The sequence below is a fragment of the Daucus carota genome, chromosome 5 (genome assembly GCF_001625215.2).
Source record: "Daucus carota subsp. sativus chromosome 5, DH1 v3.0, whole genome shotgun sequence".
Taxonomy (NCBI): domain Eukaryota; kingdom Viridiplantae; phylum Streptophyta; class Magnoliopsida; order Apiales; family Apiaceae; genus Daucus; species Daucus carota.
The window spans coordinates 32,053,745-32,069,508 of record NC_030385.2 but is presented as its reverse complement, the minus strand read 5'-3'; the positions used below and the strand labels follow the sequence as shown (position 1 = coordinate 32,069,508).

Genomic DNA, 15,764 nt, shown 5'->3' with positions numbered 1-15,764 from the left:
ACTTGGCCACTACTCCATATAGCACACGGTTTATTCAACCTCCTGTGTGCCACCAAAAATCATGTCCTGGTTTTATTTAGTCGGTTTGTAATTTTTAATTATTTTATTATTTTATTTATTTGTTTGCCCGCAATTAAACGTCGCGCACTGCTTGATTTTGTTTCGTTTATTTAACAAATATTTCAGTCCCGACTCATTTAATAATTCCTTTTTAAATATATACAATATTACTCGAAAATACTAGAATAATTAATTAAATAATTACTCTAATATTTTTCTATATATTTCGAAATTTTAATAATATTTATTTTAGCTAACCCGTAATATAAAAATGTTCCGTGTCATAAAAAATTACGTCTACCAATTTATTTACGTAGCTAATATTTAATTTTTATTGGTAGGTAACTAAATCCAATTTGCTAGCCAACATATTCTAAACTCGTATTAGCCTTAAATATTTAACGTACCAGTATTTTTATTAAATAATAATTTCACAATTATTATAAATAACTGTAACCGCTTAAAATTAAATAATAAACTTACATACTTGAAATTTCGCGGTTGTTACATTCTTCCCTCCTTTAAAGGATTCCGACCTCGGAATCAGATTTGATGTTGAAATAATTCTGGATATTTTGCTTTCACTGCGTCTTCCAGCCCCCACGTGGCTTCTTCTATCGCTTGATTTCGCCATATTACTTTAATCAATTTCACTTCCTTATTTCTCAATCCTTGATATATCGAATCTACAATATCCACCGGCGCATTTTTTTTTTTCCATATGGTAGATCTGATGGTAGGTTTATTGGCTCGTAATTCAGGACATGTCGATCGTCGGTCTTGTAAGATTTTAGAAGAGATACGTAGAATACATCGTGAATCATGGGCGGACCTACAGCCTTGGTACTGGGTGCCAAGGAACCCACTTGGCTGCTCCTGAGTGTATTATATATAGTAAAGATTATAACGAAAACCATTGGATTATTCACATGAACCCACTACTAGCCTATTAGGTAAAGCCTGATAAACTAAAATAGAGTCCATATAAAACAATCTTACAGCAGGCACAAGGTCCACAACACAGAAATAAGAGTGAAAAAGAAAACTTTAACTGCCTTCTCGTCTCTCAGTGTTCTAAATCTCCTCCTTGCCTTTGTTAACATTTATATAAGGCACCCACTCGCAAAAAATTCTGGGTCCGCCACTGTCGTGAATATGTTGTAAATCTGGGGGTAAAGCCATTTGATATGACACAACTCTAACTTTTCTCAAAATCTCAAAGGGTCCAACATACTTTGAATTTAATTTGTTTCTTTTCCCAAATCTGACTATTTCTTTCCAGGGTGATACCTTCAAAAGTACCTTTTTTTCCCCGACCTCAAATGTTTTGTCTTTTCTTTCTAAGTCCGCATATTTCTTTTGTCTATCTTGCGTTGCAACTAATCTTTTACGTATCTTCTCGATTGATTGGGTGGGTTGTTGGACTAATTCGGGTCTCAATATCTTTTTCTTTCCAACTTCAACTCATACAAGAGGTGATCTACACTTTCTGCCATATAATCCTTCATAAGGGGCCATTATTATGCTAGAATGATAGCTATTGTTGTAAGAAAACTCCACTAAATGTAAGTGATCATTCCAGCTTCCTTTAAAATCCAAAGAACAAACTCTTAACATATTTGCTTTGCCCATCACTCTGAGGATGATATGCCGTACTTAGATTGAGCTTAGTTCCGAAACATTCTTGAAAAGCTTGCCAAAATCTTGAAGTGAATCTTGCATCCTTGTTTGAAACAATTGTCATTGGCACTCCATGTCTAGTCACAATTTCATTCATATATAGCTTTTTAAACTCTTCATTGCATACTTTTCACTAATAGGAAAAAAAATGTGCAGATTTCGTCAGCCTATCTACAATTATCAAAATAGCATCATGATTAGCTCGAGTCTTTGGTAATCCAACTATAAAATCCATGGTGATGTGTTCCCATTTCTATTTTGGGATCTCTAATGGCTGCAATGATCTACTAGGTCTCTGGTGCTCCGCTTTCACTTTTTGACAAGTCAGACATTTACTTACCCACTCAACGATTTCTCTTTTCATGTTAGGCCACCAATAATTCTTCTTTAAATCTTGATCATCCTGGTGTTTCCCGGGTGAATAGAATATCTTTATTCGAGTGCTTCACTTAGAATATCTCTTTTGAGATCTGTCATGTTAGGAATCCAAATCCTGTTTGCAAACCTTCTAATTCTTTTCTCATCCTTTACACTTAAATACCGTCTCCTGATAACTTAGAACGCTATTCCTCCCATCTTTAAGGTCTGAACCCTTAACTTCTAAATTTAACTTTTCCATCTCTCTGATCAACTCGCTTGGTAAAGACATCACATTGATTCTTTCTTTTCTACTTAAAGCATTAGCAACTACATTGGCTTTTCCTAAATGATATTAAATCGTATAATCATAATCCTTGTTCAATTCCAACCATCTTCTTTGTCTCATATTCAGTTCCTTCTGAGTAAACAATTACTTCAAACTCTTATGATCAGTAAATATCTCACATTTCTCACCATACAAGTAATGTCATCAATGTTTAAAGCAAATACTATAGTAGCTAATTCTAGGTCATGGGTAGGGTATCTTAACTCGTAATCCTTAAGTTGCCTATAAGCATACGCTATCACTTTTCCATGTTATATAAGAACACATCATAGTCTCTTATGAGATGCATTAATATAGATTACAAAGTTTCCAGTCTCATCAGGTCAAACTAACGCAGGTGACATTGTAAGTCGCTTCGTTAATTCCTGAAAACTCTCTTCGCACTTAGGCGTTCATTCAAATTTCTTTTTTTTTTTCCTAGTCAACTTGGTCAAAGGAGTCACAATATTAGAGAAATCTTTTACAAATCTTCTATTATATCCAGCTAAATAAAAAAAACTTCTTACTTCAGTTGGGGTCTTAGGTCTTTCTCAATTCGATACTATCTCGATCTTTGCAAGGTCTACTGATATACTTTTTTTTTTTAGAAACTATGTAACCTAGAAACAGTACTTGCTCCATCCAAAATTCACATTTTAAGAAATTAGCATAAAACTTTTCTTTCCTCCAAATATCCAAGTTATCCTAAGATGCTCAACATGCTCTTCTTTTGGCTTAGAATAAATCAAAATATTATTGATATATAATAATGAACTTGTCCAAATATTTCTCGAATACTCTATTCATAGTATCCATAAATGTTGTAGGTGCATTAGTCAATCCAAAAGGCATCAACTCATAATGTCTGTATTAGGTACATTCTCAGACCTGATTCTTTAACTGATGGTATCCAGATCTCCAGTTTACCTTAAAAAGTAAGATGCTCTCTTCAACTGATTAAACAAATCATCAACCTTAGGTAAAAGGTCATCTTATTTAACTTTCGATAATCAATGTAACAATCCTCAAATCAGAGGGTCTAGATTTGATGTCTCCATACAAGATCTTCTTAAAACACCTTTGAAAGAAGAACTGTATATTGGAAAAGAACAAAATCAAAAATTTAAAATCTGAGTATTCTGAAGAGAACTTCAAGGAAATAAGAATTTCAAAACTTTGTTGGATATATAGAAGTCTTTCACAATGATAATCACCGGTCAATGATTTTTCAAAATAGCTTTTATTGAAATAAAAGAATGACTGGGAGAATAATTTGATCAAATGAACTAAGTGTTGCGTGTCCAAATTAAGACACTACTAAAGGTTGTTAACCTTCTTGTAATCACAACACACACAAGTGATGGTGTCCCATCCAACTCCTATCACACAGACAGGTATACCTTGTGTCCCCTATAATTAGGGTTGTTCATCCCAATCAGACTGAAGAAATATCAAGGAAATAAGATCTATATCAAAGATTTGCTTTTGAATCGTTATCTCACAATTTGGACGAACTTGATCTACCATACTTGTTTCTCAACACATTTCTTCCAAGGAATGCGAGCAATGCATCCTTTAATCACAAATCAAGGATTTTCAGTGGATAGAATCGAAAATAGGATCAAATACGGAATGATCTCTTAGAATTATTAGATTGAGATCATCATTGTGGTATATATGTATTCCAATTCTCGAATATTAAATCATGAATCACAAAAGATTTTGTAACGTCAAAAAAAATATTGATTATTAGGAGCAGTCACTTCCAGACAAGGAAGGACTCAAGATACACTATAAACTTCTCAATTTTCAAAATGAGATTTGAGGTCAACTTGAGCCGAAACAGTGTGAAACGTAATATTATTCATAAATGGCGTATTTCACAGATCTTATACTCAGGCAACAGGGGTCTCCTTTATAACATGTGCACAGTCTGCGAAGATCTAAACCTTGATTTCCTTCTATATTACCTATATTCTATGCTCTCGACATCTCTTACTTCACAAAAGGCTTCTTCACACTATGATTTCAAGGTTTCTTTTTCAAAATCTTGATTATTCTGCGAGAGTTTCCTCTTCCTATCGACTTTCTCTTTGTCAAACAACTCACTACTTGACTCAACGATACAACTTTATGCACTAACGTCGCATAATTAGTAATTTCGAGAACAACTCTATTCTGAATCCAGGGCTTTAAGCTTGACTGAAAACATCTAGCTTTCTTTTCGTCCGTAGTTACTTGATGTGGAATAAATTTCAAAAGTTCGATAAATTGAGCTTCGTGTTCCGTTATTAACATATTCTCTTGCTTAAGCTCTAGAAATTTGAGCTCCATTTGATTCTCTAGGTGTTTAAGAACATACTTCTCTAGGAATAACTTTGTAAACCTAGTTCATGACATCACACTAGACTCTTCTAGAAATCTCTTAGCTTCCCACCAATTATTAGCCTCTACATTAAGCATATAAGTATCAAAGTTAGTTTTCATATCCTTTTCTACACCAACTGTTTCAAAAGTTTTTCTCCACTTCTCTTAGCCATATCTTGGCCTCAACGGGATCTATAGTACCTTTAAACAATAGGGGTTGTAAGAATTTGAAAGATTTGAGGGAAAGGGTAGGTCTGATAAATTGACTCGAAGAACTTCTCTCAGAATTGTTTTGAAAATTCTAGGTATGTTATTGAAGAAGATCAACAAGTAATTGAACAAGATTGGGTCTGGTTTGAAGTCTAGGTGAAGCATCTGGTATTGATTCATCAATAGGGTTTTCATTCAGTTTTGAATTCATCTCTATATAAAAGTGTTAGGTCCAATCAGACGTAGAAGGGGGGGGTTGAATACGTCGTACCAATTTCTTCGATTTAATTTAATTGCGGATAATCTTGTTTCAGTCCATGTTAAATCAATCGTAAATAAATAACTCCAGCAAGTCGGGGAATATTCTTGTATTAGAAATAATCCTCGGGTGCTACAAATTCCAACACAAGTGTCGGCTGCAGAGACTACAATCACTCTATTACAAACTCTCGATAAAAACGATATTCTAATTCAACTCTCGAGAATGTGTATAGTGTGTGCACTTACAAAGTGTGTAGTTAGTTTCAAATGAAACTACAAGGCTCTATTTATAGGCTTTACAAAATCTAACCATGGTTAACGAGTTCGTCCTGGACGACTTGAGTTCGTCCTGGACGGATTCGTTTTATAAAAATAAAACTAACTCCAATTGTATGCATGAAGGGGCGCAGGTTCTATATACACATATATATATACATCAAAGTTGCGCTTTGAATCATATATATATATGTATATATAAAAAGTCAAACCTTGCGCCAGGGGAGTCAAATGTTGCGCCCAACAGTACTCCACAGTGATGCCTTAGATAAAAATACTGAAGTTGCGCCTGGGACACGGTTGGGGAGTGTGTGGCGCAAACTTTGACCGTGAGTCAAAGGTTGCGCCTCACTTGAGCATTACTGTATCCCTGAGAGCATTGCCTTAGTTAAATTCGAAGGGATTGACTCAAGTCAAAGTTGGCGCTTTGACTTGAGGTCAAACCTTGCGCCACTTCCTTGTAGTATCAGTATGCAGTGTATATACTTAGAAAAATCTAAGTACTGGAAAGTATTGAGGCGCAAACTTTGACTTTAGTCAAAGTTTGCGCTTCACAAGTGTTGGCCCCTTCCCTGTAGTATACTTAGTTATTTTTCCTTGTACTCCCATTTGCACCATTATATATATATATATTTATATTATTAATTGTGTTAATTTAATTACTTGAATTATTCAAATTCATGTAATTCACAATTAATATATATATATATATATATATATATATATATATATATATATATATATATATGCATAATGAATTCTTTGGCAATATATCCTGGAGCAGCTCGATTGACTTGATCAATTAATCCGTTGATCGAATCCACTGAATACTTTCGTATGTCCTGACGTCCTGTGCACTGGTCTGGTTCACGAACGACTCGAACTGAAATAATTCTTTGAATCCTTTGCTTGATAATATACTTGAGCAATCATTCCGGGTTAGATGTTGCTTCGATAAATTTGATTATAAATAATCAAATCAAATATACTGGAATCTTCTGGTCTTTGATACTTGATCTTCAGGCAATCTTGATAGCAGAAACACATAGAACTTTATTCTTCACTGAGACTTGAACATATTAATGAACTTCTTTCAGTGGACGGATGCTCGTCTCAGATATCTTGATTGTCTTTGACTGTTCGTATCGAATCTCCAACCTGTAGATTCCTGTATTATACTTACCTATTGTTTCCTGTCTTTTGTTGTGTTGAGTTATCGTAATTACATTTACGTTACATTATGCTTTACAAAAAGAGTAGACGAAACAGTTTAATAGGTCTCATCATTAAACAAAATACAAGGTTTATCCAAAGGTACAACAAGGTGCAATTTTATTAAATACACAGTATAAAACTTTTGAAAACAGGTTCCACACTTTGGTTAAAAAGGCAAGTTGTACCAAAGTTGCATATTTTTGTAAACTTTTAGAAACTTTAAAAGTTGCACCTTTTCTTTTGAAAACTCTAAACTTTAGAAACTGAAACATTTCTCTTCTTGAAAACCTCTAAAAAATTTAAAAGTTGAAGACTTCACATTGGATCATTGATGTAGCAAATGCAAGATAGCTGACAGAAATGAGACAGGTCAAAAGTAGTTGACAAGTGCAAGAAGCATAGGGAAAGTATAGACAAAAAAAGAAACAATAATATGACATAAAGATTTATCATCCTCCTAAAGTGGTCATAATATCCGAAGTTTTTATGAGTCATGATATAGAAAGTACACGTGATCTGATCATCATCCTACCACATCAAGTCTAATCTGGACATCACTATACAAAAGATCACCTATACATATCTCTACTGCCAGAATGATCTACTGATCGAAACTATAGCATCTGCATCCAGATAAAAGGAAGTGCACGATTCTCTATTCTGATACTATATAGTGTCCACATATCCTCCAGATACATCATATGCCATAACCAAGATACACACAGACTACGTGTGTTATCTCCCAAAGTCAAATTATACATAACACAACAAATATATCAACCATATATCTTTGAGACCCTACCTTGGAACTCAGAAAAGGCTTTATTTATCAGTATTGTAACAAGTTTAACATTTACATATCATGAGCCGGTGGAGGGTTCTCACAGATATCAGCACGGACTCCCTCAAATATAGAAACAGAAATCTTATACACAATCTCCATACCAAACACCCGAGCAAGAAAATCTGAACCCGCAGTAATAGACACAGGATTATAAGATCCTGGAATCTCAAATCTAGAGTCATCGATAGACTCTCTCAACTGCTTGTAGTGGCGAACCAAAGACATATACTCCAAAAGTGGTACAAAGTCGCCACTTGGAGGTATAGAAACTGGTACAAAAGAAGATCCACTAATTTGAAAAGGAGTAGTTTGAGGTGCAGAATCTAGAATAGTAGATAAAACTGTAAATGGTACAAAAGTTTCAGATAAAGTGGTAACAGTGTGGAATCTCGAACTCGAGGCTCCGATAGTGTATAAACAAAAGTGTGGCTACTCAAGGGTGATATAGGAGCATCCATAATCAAAGATGATACAACAGTCCCAAAATGATAACAATCAGAAGTATATGTGGTAATAGGACTATAAGAAAGAATTGTAGGCTCGAAATGTCGAAGCAAGTCCAGAATGAGAGGGTCTTTACTCTAAAAAAATAAGTGGAGGAACAGTAGAAGTGGTAACAGTGGGAAAAGAAATCAACTCAAGTAAAGATGAAAAGATATTCATCCAATCACTCTTAGTGAACTCAAAAAATTTTCTATTCTCGATCTCCTCAGATACTATATTAATGATCTCAGGTTCTGGTGGCTCTACTATCTGTTTAAGAAAATTCTCATACTTGTTATCTATCATATCAATCTCCATCGCTGGATCAGAATCAGCCTCGTAACCTGACATCTACATAATACAACAAACATCATTACTAATAACTACTACCATTGCTCGTAACCATAAATATTTATATTTATAGGGTCTATGAACCCTTCGTTAAAAGTTTATTTGGCACATATGTTCTCCCACGTATGGACATAGGTTCAACTAGGGCACCTATCTTAAACTTCGTATCATTCTCGCTCGTTATATTCCTAGGGTTTCTTAAATCCTAAGGATATAACTACAGCTCTGATACCAAACTTGTGACGCCCCCAGATCCGCATCTCGCAGATCTGGTCCGTCACTAAACATCTGGCTCAAAACAACACTTGCATTATATTAATATTATACAAGCACAATTATTGCCCCACAAGTCCAGGGTCGATCGTCTTACAACATTTCTACCAGGTCTAACTTTATTACATAATAACAAATCTGATTACAGACTATTATAATAACTGTAGATGGTATAACCAAACGACGTTGCCTAGCAGCTTCAGCTCATGTGATGTGCCTTCTCCTTTACTTTGCCAAAATCCGTTTACGGGCGATTCTCTTGATTTGTGCCATACTAACTCTTTACTGCTCAAAAGAAATAAAGTAGATGCAAAAAATGAGCAACTAATTGCTCAGCAAGTCCACATAGCACAAAACAATCATTAACAGGATATGCGAATAAAGCATAGAAGACAATTCAAGTCAAAGTAACAAAACAGTTACCATCAAATGACAACACAATTTCAAGTACTGAAAATGCTGGTCTTCCACCTTTCGGTAACACTACATGGCTCGATCAGCACCATTTCGTGAATACCGTTCTCCTGTGTAGTCCTAGTGGTCTGATCGTAACCACTGAAGACACACCAACACTCTCTTTGCTAGCATCAGGGTTTAACACTGGAACCCTACTATCTGCCTTACCAGATAGTACATTTCAACTCTCCCACCAATTTAATAAATTCGTGTTGACCAGCTTGAACAGATTCCTCCGAATACAAGGAAATTTTCTCAAACAAACACTTCTCAATTATCACCCTCAACTCTATCAAAGAAGTGCGAACAATGCACCCTTTCATCATAACAAAGATTACCCGAAGGTAGAAGTTAAAAATAATTTAGAAGAATTAGATTCCAAAGGATAAGATGATCTCCAAAAGAAGTAAATTGAGACCATCACTGCAATGTATTCACATCAAGTTTCGAAAATTCAAAATATTATCGTTATAGGATCAGCTCATTCCCGAATAATGGGAGGGCTCGAATTATAGAAAGTAGTATGTGAACAATATTTTGAAAGCCTTCAAAATGAAACAAAGATATTTTCTCGATTCACAATGGTACAAAATATAATATCTTCACAATTAATACTTTTCACAAAATTATCAAATAGGCACGAAAAACTTTACATCAAGACAGGGATAGTGAACTTGCCTGGTCTCCTTTGCTATAAAATATTTCTTAGCTTAGCTCGCACAGTGAAACTTCGTCCTTTCCAGATAATAAATACTCTATATCACACAACATTGTAATCAATATCCTTATAAAAGAATGATCTTAAATGATCTACTTTATGATGAATAGTTCCTTTTTATAATATTATAAGCTTTAATCAAACTATTCTTTTCTTTTGTTACCCGCTCTGCATTAAATAAAATATTATAAGCTTTCTTACTCCATAATGTATTAAATTATGAATGAATGAATATTTTTTAACTCACCTCATTCAAATTTCTACAAAATCCCACCTTTCTAAATGATTCGTAAATCAATAATCACTTCTCTTAACTAATTAATTACTCCTCTTATATTAAGCAATTTCCAAAACCTCTTTATTTTATTTAAATCCCACTTACAAGTACTCCACCAAATTCATTATTTTACTAATTTCTATTTATTCCCTGTTTTATTAACCAATTCACCTCCTTTTTAATTAATTTAATTAATTCCCGGGTCATGAAATTATTTTTCACCCTCTACCCACCTCCCTCATCTTCCCACCTACACTGCCATCATCCTCGTCGGCCGGAGCTCGGCTCCGACGGCCACCTTTCCCCGCTGTAATATCTCTCTCTCTCAGTTCCTTTTCTTCCACATCTCTCGGCGAATTCCGCCGTACAACCCATCAGTCCAACCACTTTTTTTTTTCCCTCTGATTTCTCCAACCTCAATAATTCAAAACCCTTCTTTTTAGAGTACAAACCTTAATTCATAATCAATTCAAATTTTTCCGATGATTCAAGTGATAAACCAACATAGACATGAACTCCTATTAAATTTTACATTCACAACGTTAGAAGCTATCCACAATACTCTTTTATATATCACAAGAGAGCTTATAAGAGTATATTAGCATTATTAATGATGGGACCAAGCAATTAAAGGAAAGAAATTGATGCTGACATATATAATACTTACTGTATTTAAAGGAGCCTTGAACTTTCTGCATGGTACTGCAATTTAATCTAGTTCTCCTGATTATCCTCTCTTTTGACGAATTATGTGAAAATGGTAGCTTGCTCTGTATCTTGGCTTTTATAGCAAATTTTTAATCATGCTTAGCAAATTAAACATACTTAATTAATTATAATGATTTAATTACTTGGCCACTACTCCATATAGCACACGGTTTATTCAACCTCCTGTGTGCCACCAAAAACCATGTCCTGGTTTTATTTAGTCGGTTTGTAATTTTTAATTATTTTATTATTTTATTTATTTGTTTGCCCGCAATTAAACGTCGCGCACTGCTTGATTTTGTTTCGTTTATTTAACAAATATTTCAGTCCCGACTCATTTAATAATTCCTTTTTAAATATATACAATATTACTCGAAAATACTAGAATAATTAATTAAATAATTACTCTAATATTTTTCTATATATTTCAAAACTTTAATAATATTTATTTTAGCTAACCCGTAATATAAAAATGTTCCGTGTCATAAAAAATTACGTCTACCAATTTATTTACGTAGCTAATATTTAATTTTTATTGGTAGGTAACTAAATCTAATTTGCTAGCCAACATATTCTAAACTCGTATTAGCCTTAAATATTTAACGTACCAATATTTTTATTAAATAATAATTTCACAATTATTATAAATAACTGTAACTGCTTAAAATTAAATAATAAATTTACATACTTGAAATTTCGCGGTTGTTACATATTGAGTTTCGCACAATTTTTATGAATGGTATTACATCCAAATGAAAGATTCTGAGTTCTAGTATTACAGATAATATTTTTAGATTTTTTAAAATTAATCTTCTATTTATTTTTTTTTATTTAAATCAAATAAAACAATCAAAAAATTAAAAATAAATAGTTGATAAAATTTTAAAAATCTAAAAATATTAGCGAAAATAGTAGGACTCGGAATCTTTCATTTGGATGTAATACCATTCATAAAAAATGTGCGAAACTCAATATATAATACTTTCAAATTTTTGACTAACGATAGAGTGATATTTTTGATACAAATTTTTCAAATGAGTGTCTAATTTGAGTCAATTTGGAAAGCAGTAACTCAATTGATATATTTGGACGAAACGAGTCACCTATTTGATATTTATCCCTCACCGGATTTGAGCTTTTCCGACCAAGTTCGCCGGAAAAATTAACGACGTCAAATCAGATCTAACAGAAAGACCCAGGTAGGAAAAAATCAAGAGTTGAATTACATATGAATTGACATTTATACTTCAGGGACCTAGAGAAAAAATTGCATATAGTTCAGGGACTTTAGAATTAATTTTCCCTTCTTGAAAATTTTAATCAAGATCATAATATTAGCCGGAGCAAGAAATAACTAACAGAGTCTATGCCTGCATTCATATTTTTCTATTTCAGTTAAGTTCCATGTAATCCACATATTTACTGTAGTAGCGTAGACCATGTATGTTCTGCAGCTATAGAATGACATAAAAATATTGCAAAATGTATGAAACTTGTTATTTTGTGAAATACATTCTATAAATATCACTATTTCATGAAAAATATTGAAAATCATTCATGTTCGACAAGTAGAACACATATGTTCTGTAATATGTAAATATGTTCTGCAAACTTAACATGTTTTGCAGAATAATGTGTTTTTCACTATTTAACTTATAAAATGTTTAGGATTGTCAAAATTTTTAACAAAATAATGATGTTTATAGAACATGATTTGCAAGATAACACATTTTGCAATGTTTTTATGTCATTCTATAGTTGCAGAACATACGTGGTCTACGGTACTACAGTAGATATGTGGACTACATGAAACTTTTTTCTATTTAATTAATATATATGTGAAGAAATTAATTTGAGGGGTGTGATGGTGTAATATATGCAGTTGAACACCGAAAATTGGATCCAATAACAACCTTGGGAATTTAGGTAGCTAACTAGATGTAATAAGGTATAACATCCCACAGACGGAATATTTGTTGATCACACCAACATGCTTCACATTCTAAATCAACATCTTCGTCCTCATCCCACCCTGCAGGCTTCGCAAGTTGGTGAATTCTGCAACAAACTGGCCTAATTATCTGTTCCACCCCCGTTGTGTTTTTCACCCACATTCGACCAATTGTGCTCGAAAATTTCTCCCGAATTTCTCTAATTTCTTTTCTCGATGTCTTTAATCTCTTCATCGCGTCGCAGATGATTTTTATCCCCGTTTGTTTACCTTCACCTCCAGCTACTATCATGATAATCCCAATCACATACATTGCCCCAAGATGCCGTAAATCTGCAGCCCTTAGCAGATATTTGAGGCCCGAGTTTTTTAAATCCTTCTTGATTCCAAAGTACTTTATCTATATATTACAAAATATTAATCTTAGAAAATATAATATAATGACAAAATTATACAAGGTAAATATGAACTGGGATTTCTAATGCTTACAATTCCATGCCGGTACAGAGCTTCTGGATTTTCACAGCTGGCGCAGCGGTCCAGGATAGCCTCCTCTTTCGATGTCCATGGAATCACGGAGAATTTGTCAAGTGAAACATGTTGAATGATATATTTATCATCCGCTATTTTTTTCAGAGTTTTGCAGCTGCATGAACGTGTAAAAGACTAAGCATGCAATTTAAATATGATCAAGAAGATTTTCAAATTTTGTACATCGAAATTTCTAATATACCTTAGAGAGGTGTTGAACAAGTCATCAGACGAACATGCTGCTACACGAGCTACAATTTCTGTGATGAGAGCGGTTGGAATGGAGTTCAATATGTTTTTATCGCGGTTGATTTTCTTGAAATTCGTCTTCTTTGTAGCTTTAATCTCTACACCCATCTTCATGGCTAGGAGATGATTATGGTCACAGTTCTTCAGGATTTGTTTATGATTGTTTATAGATAATTATTTATAGATTGTTATAGCTTTTCAATGTGTATATATGTCCGTAAAGAAAACTGTTTCCTTCCCTGATCAGCACTCAAGTTTACTTGATTTCTTTAGTGTTAACTAAATCAGGGGCTGCAATATATATGGAAGCAAGAGTATCTCCGAGACGTTATGGAAGAGTATGAGAAAAAAAATTTAGTCCCAGATCCTGTTTCTACTTTAGTGTGCTTGGGCTTTTTTTTTCGGATAAGCTACTGTCCTTGGGCTTAATATATTCATTGACTTGATATTTGGAATGAATGTTGGAACGAATGAGAAGCAAACATTGTTCCGCAAACATTCAAAAAATATTATTTTTTTAAATTTTGTTCCCTCAGAAAAAATATATATTTTGCTTGAAATAGACTAGTAAAATCATTAGCTAAAATCTTAACTGATATGTAAAAACTAAAATATATGAACAATTAGTAAAAAGTTTGCTAAACTCCAAATAAGCATTCCACTAATCTGGAATTATTAGCATATTTCTCAAACACGTGTATTATCATTATCCATATCTATTATCACATTAATAAATATTATTTTTAAGGTATGGTCAATTATTATGAGTAATTTTATTAGACTACAACACCTCATAAATTTAACATATTTAACATAAGTAATGTTTTATATTATTTAAGTACACCATGTTGGAGATGCAAAAGCTAAACTTTTGTAGTTATGTTACATCTGCAACTATTATATACTTACTTATATATAATAAGCGTAAGGGAGATAATTTGGTCGCATGGTCCTATGGTCCAAAAGCTTATCATCCGTTGGATCGTATATTGAACAAATAAGCACCGTTAGATTTGAAAAAAATTAAATTCTGTTCTATAAGGAAACTGACATCTACTTGCATGTTTATAATTCCTTTGACCTCTACTTGCATGTTTATAATTAATTTTCAGAATCCAAAACAAGTTCTGTCTTTCATGTGTTTTTGGTTTTTTTAATCCAAAATAAATATCTCCTACAAATTTTAATTGTAGAATCGTATAAATTGCAGTCACAAAATTATTTTTATCCATCGGATTGTATATTGAACAAATAAGCACTGTTAGATTAGAACAATATTAACTTCTGTTCCATAAGACAACTGATATCTACTCGCATGTTTATAATTCCTTTTCCAAATTCAAAACAAATTCTGTATTTCACGTGTTTATAATTTTTTTAATCTAAAATAAATATTTTCTACCAATTTTATTTGTAGAATCATATAAATCGCACCGTTAAAAAATTATTTTTATCTAATATATTTTAAAATTAATAAGCCCGATTTATGTGAGGAACGAATACAAAAACTTTTTCTTAATCCAAACAAATTCTACCGTCTTATTGCATGTTTATGATTCATCTTCTTAATTCAAAACAAATCGTGTTTATCAATTTTAATCTCGAATCATAAAAATTTTTAGAAAAATATTTAAATCACATTATAATAATTCTAATATAAAATACATTTATAAATATAATCTAATAGGAGTTGGCGTCACATATTCTACTTAAAATACTTTAAAATTTGATAGAAAGAATTTAATACTTTGGCATGATACATACAATTTTAATTTATTATTTATAAATTAATTTTTTTCACAATATTTAAAATATATTTAAAAAGTTTATAAATAATTAAAAAGCTCCCGTGCCTTGCACGGGCTATAAGCTAGTATATATCTAAATTGTACATAATCTTAATTCGTCCAGGTTATAAACTTGAAGCCAATAGAATCGATTATCTATTTAAAAACAACTTGTCATTCATATTTTAGTACTCGAAATCATCTCACATCAGGATTCTATTAGATTCACCATTCACGGGAATGATAAACAAGAAATACTCTTTCTTGAAATATGGACAAATGGAAGTTTAACTCCTAAAGAAGCACTTCATGAAACCTCCCGGAATTTGATTGATTTATTTATTCCTTTTTTACACACGGAAGAAGAAAACTTACATTTAGC

General features: G+C 32.8%; 1 protein-coding gene and 1 long non-coding RNA gene across 2 annotated transcripts; both read right to left on the bottom strand.

Annotated features, from left to right (window-relative positions):
• Positions 1-8,725: 8,725 nt before the first annotated feature.
• On the bottom strand, positions 8,726-10,967 carry LOC135152632 (uncharacterized). Its single transcript, XR_010292006.1, has 3 exons — positions 10,824-10,967; positions 9,840-9,916; positions 8,726-8,990 (listed from the first exon to the last, which is right to left on the bottom strand). It is a non-coding gene; the product is annotated as an uncharacterized LOC135152632 (long non-coding RNA).
• Positions 10,968-12,798: 1,831 nt separating this feature from the next.
• On the bottom strand, positions 12,799-13,703 carry LOC108221586 (putative F-box protein At1g67623). The gene is made up of 3 exons (XM_017395454.1): positions 13,549-13,703; positions 13,305-13,461; positions 12,799-13,215 (listed from the first exon to the last, which is right to left on the bottom strand). Exons 1-3 carry the CDS (start codon positions 13,701-13,703, stop codon positions 12,799-12,801), a joined length of 729 nt encoding a protein of 242 aa, XP_017250943.1.
• Between the last annotated feature and the right edge of the window lie 2,061 nt (positions 13,704-15,764).

Coding starts and splice junctions, on each gene's coding strand:
- LOC108221586 (XM_017395454.1), bottom strand. CDS start 13,703: ATGGGTGTAGAGATTAAAGCTACAAAGAAGACGAATTTCAAGAAAATC. Junction 13,462..13,548: donor TTGTTCAACACCTCTCTAAG/GTATATTAGAAA, acceptor ACGTTCATGCAG/CTGCAAAACTCTGAAAAAAA. Junction 13,216..13,304: donor CTCTGTACCGGCATGGAATT/GTAAGCATTAGA, acceptor TGTAATATATAG/ATAAAGTACTTTGGAATCAA.